At 39.5% G+C, this 12,794-nt stretch overlaps 1 protein-coding gene across 2 annotated transcripts in view; it reads right to left on the minus strand.

Moving 5' to 3' along the window:
* Nucleotides 1–1,513: 1,513 nt before the first annotated feature.
* The window catches only part of ATG4C (autophagy related 4C cysteine peptidase), an 80,221-nt gene continuing 68,940 nt past the window's right edge, over nucleotides 1,514–12,794 (minus strand). For both annotated transcript variants that reach the window (XM_029617816.1, XM_029617814.1), the window contains one exon: nucleotides 1,514–2,325. In XM_029617816.1, the coding sequence (XP_029473676.1) occupies nucleotides 2,155–2,325 (171 nt within the window). In that variant the 3' untranslated portion in view covers nucleotides 1,514–2,154. The remainder of the gene's footprint in view (nucleotides 2,326–12,794) is intronic.

The raw sequence follows: 12,794 nt of genomic DNA on the forward strand, positions 1-12,794 counted from the left end.
CCCCCATCTTCTCTGGCAAAATCTCCGCAGCACACAGAAAAGCTTGTGATATTTGGGAGCACAAAAGCATGCCAAGTTATGGGTACCAGGGTCACCATCTCTCTGCATGGACTGACTTTTATTCTATATTCTTGCATTATTTCACAACTAAACAAAACAGAGTCCATCCTTCAGAGAGGTTCTCTTCTCTGTGCGCTAGAACAGAGCCTCCCCCCATCTCATGCCCAAGGCACAATTACGTTAACAAAAATGTCGTGTGGCACACCAACCTCCAGGGAGCAGGAAGTGCAGATAAAGAGAGGGTGAGAGGTCAAACGAAGAGCACTGAAAGCCCCACTTCCAAATTTTAAAACAAAGGGAGAAAAGGGGCAAAGACATACACCCCCCCCCCCCCCCATCATGAAACACCAGCTACCTCTATAATATAAAAATGCAGGACAAGGGAGAAGTAGATGCGGTGCAGGCAGCCGGCCTCAGTTGGTTGCCACATACGGCTGCCAGTGCTCCTGCACTGCTGCTGGTCCCAACACTCGAGTGAAGCTCAGTGCACATCATAAGACAGAAGCTGAGGAGGTGCTGGATGTACTGTATGCGCCACACAAAGCGGATCCCACCTATCCATGCCCTCGTGCTGCCCATTAGTTACCATACTTTGGAGATTACGCTGTCCTGCATGACTACAGATACTCAGACACCACTGCTGGGGTCTCTTGCTGCATCAGCAAGAGCTCAAGTGCTGGCCTGGATCCAAGCATCAGGTAGTGGTGATGCTTCCATGGCACTACCTCGATCAGGTCTGAAAGCGCAATGGTTGGAAGAAACTGAGTTAAAGAACAACTCAAATAATACTCTGGCGCCAACCCAGTCCTGTCCCAAAAAGTCTGAAAGCCAGAGAGCAGGTGGGAGTGTGCACTGTGATCTCCCAAGAGGCTCCTTTTGAGCACAGGCAATTTAAGAGGTAGGAGCAGATATTCTCAAACAAAACAGCTGACAAACTTCTGCATAATCCGTAATTTCTAATGTAGCAGGACCTTAACACTTCCCAGTTTCAGCTAAGCACAGCTACTGCGTACACAGTCAAAGGCAGGAAGAAATATTTTCCTGGGAAAAAAAGGAGTGGCCTTGTGTTTAGAAGTATGGGCTGGGAACCAGGACAATCAGGGTTCAAATCCCATTTCTCCCACTGACATTCCTTGTCTCACTATTGCCACTTGGCTTACCTGCACTGTAAGCTCTTTGGGACGTACAGACCTGTTGAGTGCTACGCAAGTGCCAGAATAACCACTGAACTTTGCTTTACTTCTTGTTCCAAGGGCTTGACATGTTCTAAAATTGCTTAAATAAAACATTTTAAAACCTACTGTACTGGGTCCTCAAAGCATTCACCCTTTGTGTCCCATGTGTTAAAATCTTCAAGGAAAACAAGATCACACCCTTTACTAAAATGCATATAATATGGATTCAATAAAATTCCAACACAGGAACTAAACACAACTTGACCACAGGCGTTAGATGCATTCATATCTTTAATATGGTCTAAACTTTATATCCCAAGCACAACGTAACCTTGCATTTTACATTTTTATGTTGTAACAGTTTATATACATGTTAACATTAGATGTGTGTCAAAAAATCTGACACACTGTAATAGCAACTGATATAAAGGACAAGAATATTTTACTGCCACCTTCTCGCCTAGTTTAGCTCCAATAGTTTAATTTAAAAGTTGCAAAAATGACATATAATACTCAAAACCACATATTAACTGCTTTAAACGGTTAAAATTATTCACACTATACCTTTAATATAATGGGACAAACCCATAATTGATAGATTTAAGTTGCCCTTAATGGGCAATCGCTGTAAAAATCGCACTGCTACATAGAATCTTAAGTCACAATTGTGGTGATACAATCGCCACAATCAGGATTACTACTAATGCGTGCTCTCAGAAATGTAAAATATCTTAAATAAGGCATCAAACAAAAAGGAAACTCTACATCAACAGTCTGAAACAACAACTACAGCTGTGAGCTTTGCGTGATATTAAGACCCAACATATTTAAATACAATAAAATACTTCATTTAAAAAAACCCATGTCGCAAATGTGAAGGTTCCTCATGAGAATTACAAATTTTGGGGTAAACAAATCTTTAAAGCAAGACAAACTCTTCTGCACTAAATCTTTTAAATCTTTTTTTGTCATCTGCAGAGGAAAGGTCATCTACTTCACAGACTGGAACAGAAATACAGTCAAAATCTTTAGAATGACCCTTCACAAACGTAAACAGGGGATATTTTTCCTTGGATGAAGATTTTAGAACCTACAATGCAAAAAAAAAAAAAAAAAATGTTAATAAATATGAGACAAATGCTGTATTGAATGTCCTCAGTTTAAAATTGTACAGACTGGTAGGCGCATAACTACAAAACTGAACATATTTAATTTTCTATTTTATACTATAGCAGGGGTGGGTAACTCCAGTGGGGTTTTCACTATACCCCTAATGAATATACATGAGATGGCATTTCCACGCACACTGTCTTAATTGTATTCAAATTGGTCTCCTGCTTGACTGGTTGAGGGCCCATCCCTGTACTATAGTTTTTAGCAATGTAAATTCTATAGCTTTAAAATTGTAAAGCAATATTTCAATCTAAATTCTACCTCACTACTGCATTTCCTAATGAACAAAAATAAGTTACCAGTAACTGGAGGTATTATAGTATCTTGTACAAATATCCACCTGTAAACACTCCGTTTTCCACACTAGGTAAAACTGTCTAGAGTTTTCGGGGTGTCAGCCCTTATGCAAAACAAAGAATACCACACAGAGATGTATTTACACTAAATGGCTTGTAGCTGCAGCATGAGGGACTTAATTCTTTTGGCACTTAAACAGCAAAACGAAGTCAAAACATTTTATAAGCAGACCACCTTTCACCAAAGTCACTACACCCATACATCCCCTATCTGTTCCCGCATAAAATTCAAGCTCCTCTTAGTCACTTATAAGATCCTTAATTCTGCAGCTCCTCACTTGCGTCTCCTCGTGCACCACGCTCAGACATGGCACTCCTACTTATTCCCTTCTCTTCTACCACCAGTTCCCACCTGGCTGCACCACCGTCTAGCAATGGACTTCCTGGGCTGCCATGCTCCTTCACGTGCCTTATTTAAATCTCATCTAAAAACCCACCTTTCTCAGGCTGCTTTTAAATTTTAACCCCTAATTGCCTGCGTACGATCTCCATTTTTAAACATGGTCTTAATAAATGAAATTCCCCAAATCTCTTTTGCCCTGTATGTTTGTCTTGATTGGATTGTAAGCTCCACCGAGAAGGGTCTGTCTCTTATATGATGCTTTGTACAGCGCTTTGTATGTTGTAGAGCACTATAGAAGTGTTAAGTAGTAGTTCTCAAGTTAAGATGGAGTTACTAGGACTTCACAATGTTGTAACTGAAGCCAAAAATTTTAAAGATCACTGAGGCTGTCCTTAATTCAAACTAGAACAGTTCTTAGCTTTAGGGAATATCGCTCTGAAAATGTGGCAGCCGTGCTATTTGCTTGAGAAAAAGCCTCTGTTCTAAAATGGAGCCAATCGGAGGACAATCTGTTCTAATTCAAAATCAGACATCACCATTCGGTTAATTTCCATACTCTGTAGGTAGATTAGTAAAAAGTTAAGGCCTGATCCCTGGTTTCCTCTCTTCCCTCACAGTATGCAACAGATTATAGTGGTGTTTCCCAACCCTATCCTGGAGGCACAACTAACCAGTCCGGTTTTCAGGATAACTGTAATGAATACACAAGATACGATTTGCATACACTGGGTCTCAATAAATGCAAATCTAACTTATGCATATTCATTGTGGCAATCATGAAAACCTGAATGGGCAGGAATGCCTCCAAGGAGGGGGTTGGGAAACACTGGATTATAGCATAATTAAGGGTAAAACTCAAGCTAAGAAGTACAATTAACTGATAAGACACCACAAAGTAATGAAATCATGTACGTGTAGATACTAACATTTTTGTTTAAAAAAATGAATCAAATTTGGGGATTCACACGCCAACTAGCATTTCTTTTAAAATAAATTCTATAAATATACCACATGCAAGAAAAAAAACAAAAACAAAAAAAAACAAACACAAAAAACTTACAACCCATAAATCAAAGGACAAAAATAATCAGAAAAGTAAGAGTAACTCTTACAAACTAGTCACAGAAATAAAATGTTTTCCTCCTCATTAAGACCACAATTTGTGGAGGAAACCAATGACGTTTACAAAAATATCAGACTACAATAAAAAAAATAAATTGCAAAGTGGACATTTAAGAAAATTTTTAAACATTTGTAATACTAATCACTAAACTCATGAAAAACAAGTTTCATTAATTAAGATAAAAGAGAAAAAGAAGAGGACAAATTTCTCTATTCTTGCATCAAGGGGTCTGGGCACATAGAGAATCGGAAAGCTGGTCTGACTCAAAAAAGATTTTCTCTCATTCATATCCACAATGAATATGTATGATAAAATTTACATGCTATGGAGGCATTGTATGCAGATTTATCTCATGCATATTCATTGTAGATATCCTGAAAACCTGACTGGCTCGAGGTCCTCCAGGACAGGTTTGGGAATCACTGATCTAGGAGCTGAAGAACCCATCACGCTATCCGATAGCATCCTTGATAATATTTCAAGGATTGCAGAGCATAAATGAGTCCACCTGACAAAAAAGAAAAAGGAGTGCAGAGTCTTCCAAAACAGATTACAAACCTACCGAGGCAGCCTTTAAACAAGGATTATCAGAGATGGGTGGACATATTGCAGGGCAAAAGGAATGTATAAGCTCAAATAAAACCAAGAGAGAAATGTAAAAAAGGGGCAACATCTGGAAAAGTATGTATTTCTCATAATATGGGAAAGTCTTAGATCTAGAGTCCCACTTGGACAAAGAAACAGTCACAGAGATGTAGTACACAGAGAACCATAACTGTGGAATAGTTATATCAGGCTATAATCTATTCAGAAAGAACAGGGTATGGTGCCATCAAACTGGCTGTGCTTCTTTTTCAGCCTCAGTTTCAGGGAAAGGCAGTAAAAGTTTTATACGACAATGCAACAGGAGTTGCATATATAGACAAGCAGAGAGGAACATGCAGTCAGGGTGTTTTGGAGACAGACAGACCTCTTGTTTGCTTGGGCCGAGAATCATCTGTTTCAGTTGACAGCAATAAACAGGCTAGGTCGATGTTCAAGCAGATTATCTAAGTCGGAACATAATAGATCCTGGAGAATGGGAATTATGTCAGGAGGCCTATTTGCATATAGTGTGAAATTGGGGGCCACATCAATTAGATCTAATGGCTTCCAATCAAAACAAGAAGGTAAGAAGGTTTTTTAGTCACCACAGAGAATTGAACAGTGAGGGAATAGATGCTTTTTAACAGAGTTGGAAGGGTTACGATCTTCTGTACCTTCCCCCCATGGCTTCTAATAGCTCAAGGGTTACAGTAGAGAGAGAAGGTGTGTTATTGGTCCTAATAGCTCCCGGTTGGCCAAGAAGACCAAGGTATGCAGATCTGAGGAGATTAGTAGCTCAGTCCCTTCTCCTGCCACAGGTCAAGAATCTACTTCATCAAGGTCTGGTAGAGATGGAGGATCCAACTCCATTCTTGGTTACGGCTTGGCTATTGAAAGGGCAAGGCTAGTAAAGAGAGGTTACTCGCCTTTGGTGATTAGTACAATGTTACACTCTAGAAAGAATTCTACTTCTCTCTTATATAAGAGTTTGGCACATATTTGAGGAATTTTGCATAAATAAGAGATATTCTAACATTTTTGCAGTGTGATTTAGATAAAGATTTAGCTTTAAACTCTTTAAGAGTGCAGTTAGCTGCCATTTCATCTTTTTGGGGAAAAATTAACGGTAGTTTGATTTCTTTCCATAGGGATATTTCCCGTTTTCTAAGTGGGGTAAAACATTTAAGTTCTCTGATTAGATATGTTTTTCCTCAGTAGAGTTTAAAATTAGTTTTGCAAGCATTAACTAAACCCCCTTTGAGCCTTTAGGTGATCCTTCAATTAAGGACTTAACTGTTAAAACAGTTTTTTTGGTTGCTATTACTTCTGCAAGGTGAATTTCGGAATTACAGGCCTTATGTCAAACTCCCTTTTTGAGATTTACAAAGAATTCGGTAGGTCTGAGGCCAGTTCCTTCTTTTTTACCTAAAGTAATATCTCTCTATCATATGAATCAGCGTCTTGTTCTACCTGCCTTTAACAAGAGTGAGTGTAAGGAAGATCTAAATTCATTAAGATTTTTAGATATCAGGAGATGCTTAAGATTTTACCTTGAGAAAAAGTTTTTCTAAAGTCTGAGATTATTTGTTCTTTTTTGTGGTCCTTGTAAGGGAGAATTGGCTTCAAAGACTTCATTTGCTAGATGGCTGAAGAAGCCTGTATCTTTGGCCAGCTTGTTATAAGGTAAAATGACACCTAATATGATTAAGGCCCATTTAACACAAGCTCAAGCATTGTCATGGACTGAAAGATGTTCAGTAAGTCCATTGAGAGCGTAACGCAGGAACATTTGCAAAGCATTATAGGTTGGATCTTCTCGCTAGACAAGACACCATTTTTAGTACGTCTGTCTTGAAAGTGAGGTTGTCATCCACCCACCCTTAGATGGGCTTTGGTATTTTCCATAGGTTTGGGACTGGTGGAGCAGAAGGAAGACGAAGGAGAAATTCTTATCTGTTAATTTCCTTTCCTTCTGCTACACCAGTCCAGAGCCCTTCCCTTTATATTTGAAGATAAGACTTGCTAGTCAAAATTATTTTGAGTCTTTCAGTTTTACTGTTTGTTGCATTTGGACTTGGCTTCCTTCAAGTAAGAATTGTGAATGATTCATTTTATTATGTAATTTTCAGCTTTTTGGGCTATGGCACTACAAGATTCATTTTTAGAAATGTATTTTTTCCTAATCGAATGTATTTGTTTAATTTTAGCTTTGACAATATAAACTGGTTGAATTGGTTCTGAACATCACTTATATTCTAGTGATGTCATAAAAAAAAAAAAAAAAAAGGTTTTTAGAACTCTGCCTCCATTAATGCTGGATGAGAGGATGTACCCATAGGTCCAGGACTGGTGGAGCAGAAGGTAGAGGAAACTCTAGTTTATGAACAAAACAAAAGCCAAAAGGCATAGCTGTACTTTTTGAAGAGTATTCTTGGCCACAAGCATGCTTAATGTTTGGCAGCATGAGGATTAAAGCATCACTGAGGAAGATATAAGAGACACACCCATGCCATAAACTATATCCACAGGAAATGATTCTGCACAACTGAAACAAATCTAAGTGAACCTAAAAGATGTATTAAGGCAAATTGACAAACTAAAGAGTAGCAAATCACCTGGTTCAGATGGTATATATCCAAGAGTGCTGAAAGAAATGAAAACTAAATGGCAGACCTGCTATTAGTAATTTGTAATTATCTACGATACATTGGCAACCCTCCAGTCTTTAGGTAACACCAATTTTTAAAAAGTTCTCAAGGGTTGATCCAGGAAACTACAGACCAGCAAGTCTGACATCTGTGCCAGGCAAAATGGTAGAACATATAAAGAACAAAATTACTGAACATATAGATAGGCATGGTTTAATGGGACAAAGCCAAATGGATTTAGTCAAGAGAAGTCTTAACTCACCAATCTGCTACTTTTTTTTTTTTTTTAGGGCATAAACAAATATGTGGATAAAGTTGAGCCAGTTGATACAATGCACCTGGATTTGCAGAAATCATTTGACAAAGTCCCTCATGAGAGACTTCTTAGGAAATGAAAAAGTCATGGATTGGGGGAAGTGTCCTATTGTGGATTGCGAAGTGATTAAAAGATAGAAAACAGAGTAGAGCTAAATGGTAAATTTTCCCAATGAATCGAGGAAACTTCGCACTGCAAGAAGTCACCAGCAGGTCCAGAAACAAAAGGCCCAGTGATCTACTATCAGCTGAAAAGCCTTGGCTGACAATGCCCATTCTCCTGGGTTGTGCCAACAACTTCTGAATACAACCCTCCGACAGGAAAACCCTGCCCTGCTTCGTGTCGAACCGAACACCAAGATACTCTAGCGACTGGGATGGCTGAAGACTGCTCTTGGCCAGGTTCACCATGCAACTGAGCTCCTGCAACATGGAGATCACCTTGTGCATCATCAGGAGGCTCTTTTCCAGAGACCTGGCCCTAATCAGCCAGTTGACTAAGTACAGGTGTACCAGGATCCCATCCTTTCTCAACTCTGCCACCACCACCAACATAACCTTAGAAAAATTTATGGGCACGGTGGCCAGACAAAAAGGCAGTGTTCAAAACTGATAACAACAACCCAAAACTGTGAATTGTAGAAAACATTGGTACTCTAGCCAGATAGGAATATGCAGGTACGCCTCGGACAGATCCAAGAAGGTAATTCTCCCCGAGCCTCTAAGCAGCGCTGGCACAAGTTAGAGGGAACACCAGGCTGAGATGCCCAAATATGACAGGCAGCACAGAGGAAAAGGCGCTACGGTTTCTTAGCTATAGGCACCATCAGTGTGTCGGTACACTTAACAGGCAACTGAAAGGTGTGCGTCCAGCTTAATTAGAGCTGTAAAATATATGTGTCCAAAATTTAGGTGTCCCAAAATGTAAGTGCACAACCCTGTGCATGATGAGTGCCCAAAAGCTGAGCACCCTAGCCCAGATCATGCATACAGGCAAGCTTGTGCCAAAAACAGATGCCATTATCAACTGGACGCCCAAGCAGGCATCCAACTAGGTGCCAAAAACTGGACGTACAATTTGAATGCAGAGCCAGATGTACTTGCATGAACTGATGGACCTGAAGAGGGTAGCCTAGCATGCAGGGGAAAAAACGCACGAAAACGACCGCTGCAGCCTACCACGTGGCGCACCAAAAAAAGCCTAAGTGAGGGCCTAGCCCAAAAGGGTTGCTCAATCCACCAGGTTGCCCATGTTCCTTAACATCCCTCAGGGGCGGGAACATGTATCGGATAAGCACAACAAATACAGAGACTGGAGGAAGCCCTAAAAAAAAACCCCAAAACAAAAAAAAAAAACCCTCCTCTTTTTCTTTTTTTTAAAGCTTTACTTGAGCTCAGCCCGTCCCGGCTGAGTTCAGAGATGGTCTCCGATTGCGGGAGAAGAGGGCATATACCGTCACCGCCACACTTGGCTTCTTGCACCTGTTGCCTTTCAGCTGTTTCAATAGCTAAGACCACGCCGGCTGAAAAAAAAACCAGCTACCGGACCAAGGCACTCATCTGAGGGACCACGGAAATCACCTCAGGATTTTCTCAACTGGGGAAAGGACCATTTGGTATCACCGCAGGAGAGCAGGGTGAATTAAATGTTCTTCTTTCTTTCTCCTAAAATTTGCATCTCCCTACTGGGGATTGCTTCATGTCCATCATCTGCTGGAGACGGAGAATACTGACAGGTTGTCACTGCAGAAGTATATATACTGTGATGTCAGCTTTGCTCTGTCTCCATCTGCTGGTAGAGATGCATAACCCACTGGTTCTGAATTCATCTGTCTGGACCCTAAGAAAACACAGAATATCATAATGCCTCTGTATCATTCCATAGTGTGACCTCATCTTGAAGATTATGTGCAGCTATGGTCATATCATCTCAAAAAAGATATAGCAGAATTAGAATGGCAACCAAAATAAAAAAGGGGATGGAATGAAAACCCAATGATGAAAGGCTAAAGAGGTTAGGACTCTTCAGTTTTGAGAATAGATATGATAGAGGTCTATAAAATAACGAATGGAGTGGAACAAGTTAACAACCGTTGTTTACTCTTTCAAAGAGTTCAAAGACTAGGGGACACACAATGAATTTACTAGGTGTTACATTTAAAACTAGTAAGAGAAAATATTTTTTTACTCAACACTTAATTAAGCTCTGGAATTTGGTGCCAGAGGTTGTGGTGAAAGCTATTAGTGTAGCTGCCTTTAAAATGGTTTGGACAAGTTCTTGGAGGAAAAATCCATTAACCTTTATTAAGGGAGAGTTGCGGAAAACCACTGTTTATTTTTGGGATAAACAGCTTAGAATCTATCCATCCCTTGGGATCATGCCAGCTAATTGTGACCTGGATTGACCACTGTTGGAAACAGGATATTGGGCTTGATGGACCTTGGTCTGACCCAATATGGCAAGTCTGATATTCTTATGCACATCTTTAAATATATGATACTTGTAAAATCAAATCCATGCTCTAACTGGAATTCAACGTCATGGAAATGCTTACAAATGTGGTTGGGGAAGGCATCTTGGTATGGCTTTATAGTTTTAATGAATTACTTTTAAATTCCATTTCAAACAACTGAGATTGTCAATCACCTATAGATATGTTATTTCCCAATGCCTTTCCTTCGCAAATTTATGTCAATTATCTGTTGCCATAAAAGAGAATTATACTACTCATGTATTAGAAAAAGGAGAGGCAGAGCTTGTGTAAATGAGGCAAACAAGGTGAAAGTATTAAGAATGGGCACATAAAGCAGCCTTTAAGGGGCAAGAGTTGTATGTGTAACAGGCACAAGGCGCTGGAAGGACTGGCATAAACCGATCTCAGTGAAAACAGGAGTTTATGGTTTATTGTTTTTATATACTGTCACATCGGCCTGGCCTTCACAACGGTTCACACTGCGTAACATAAAAGAAATACAAACATTTATCAAGTATAGTTGCATCTAAAATCTGTTAAAAGTACATAAAATATATTTTAGATGCTAAGAACAATAAAAGTTTTTAAATATTAATAGTCTAGGAAACCAGAAATCATAATTATACATATTAAAATAAAACAAAATATCTTATGATGGATAAAATAGATAAACAAAACAAAATAATCATTTTAAGACAAATTAAATTAAAATAAAATATCACTTAAAGAGGGAATAGAAGGAATAGATTTTTGATATAAGTAGTTTTAAGGGAAAATTGTAACTAAGCTACTCTTACAGGGAGGGACTACTATGAGAATGTATTCTATTCTCTGGAAATTACGCAGACATAGATAGAACACGACAGGAGATAAAGACTGGGATTCACATCTTGTCCCATCCATTTCCCCTTCCAACTGCAATCCCATAAACCTTGCTTGCTTTTTGGCTTTATCCCCCTTCATCCCCTCTGCACCTGTCCCATGCTTTCTTCAATTCAGATACAATTTTTACCTCTGCTACACGCAGTGGAAGGCTCTTCCACACATCCTTCACACTGTCCCACAATGTCTCCTTACAATGTCTCCTTACATTACTCCTGAATCTATTTTTCTCTAGACTTGCATCCATCTTTGAATTAAAATGAGATTTGATGGAAGTCAGTACACAATTGTAAAATAAAAATGTATAGTCTTAATCAGTACTAAAAATGACTCAGATACATGAAGAAAAACTCTGAAAAGCATTATAGCCTAAAGCACTGCTAAGAGACAAATGAAGCATGAAGATGGTTCCTACACATTTCATTCTTTCATTTTACCTTCTTCTCTTGTAATACCATCCTACATAGTTATAATCAAACACTGGGCACATTTTTGGTGGAGCAATGGTTTGGAGGATGTGGTGATCTGCGCTAGATTTACCTTTTCGGCAGAGGGTAACCTCCCTTTGAGGGAACATCCATGCCTGACAATGCGCCGTCTCCTACATCCAGGCCACCCTGCATGTTCAACTAGCATAACTCCATCCTGTTGCGCCCGACCCCTTAAAAATGCATGGGCGAGGCAAGCTGCGATCATATTAAAGGGTCCTAACATACCTGGCCCATGAGCCCCTACACCTTTAAGAAGATGGGACCAACAGGATTGCCTCTGCTCAGGTTAAGAGGTACTTGGTAGAAAGTGCTACCAGGACAGAGGAGGATGTGCCCCTTTAACTGTGATGTCCATTGGCTGTTGCCTGCTCTGCCTAGCGGGAAATCCAGGCCTAATGGTGTTGATAAACTCCAGGGAAAAATGTGATTTTCAAGAGAGAATGTAGTCGGGTTAATTAGTAACATGACTAGATGCTGTTGAAAATTGTTTTCGGTTATGAAAATGTATTTATATATTGTGTTTTGTATTATGTGAAGTCACAACTAACTACTTGGAACTGAGGATTAGAAGAAATAAATTGAAAAAAAAAACCAAATTGAAAATTGTCTTCTCCATGTCTGCATCAGGTGTTAAACAGAAAATCATTTAAGAATGATTTATGTATAATTAGATATTGGGATGTGTGAGCCACAGCACAGTGTTCAGTTACTTTACTACAATAAATCAAATGGATAAATTGCGATCTGCATTTACTAATATTGTGTATAAAAGTTTATCGCAGGCTGACAAAATGGGGCTAAAAAGGCTGCCCATAAACAATGCAAGAATAAGCAACACCTTGGTCCTTTTGAGAAATAATTTTCAGATCATTCTTCAAAGAAATTTGCCCAAATTCTAGCAAAATGTTGCTCCAGTATCATAGTAACATAATAGGTGACAGCAGAAAAAGGACCAATTAACTAATTATTCTGACCACACTGCCAAGGACATATTCCAGCTGCCAGTCATAGTGTCATCTTATCCAGGAAAGTCAGTTGTCTCTCTCATTACTGTGAGCATAAAAGACCCCACTTAGTTTCTCTTCAGCACCCCCTCCCCTCCTTTCCGCACATCCAGCTGCAAAGCTCTGCAATAATCCAAGTAGCTACGAACCACCAATACCAGCCTG

The sequence above is a fragment of the Rhinatrema bivittatum genome, chromosome 10 (assembly GCF_901001135.1).
Source record: "Rhinatrema bivittatum chromosome 10, aRhiBiv1.1, whole genome shotgun sequence".
Taxonomy (NCBI): domain Eukaryota; kingdom Metazoa; phylum Chordata; class Amphibia; order Gymnophiona; family Rhinatrematidae; genus Rhinatrema; species Rhinatrema bivittatum.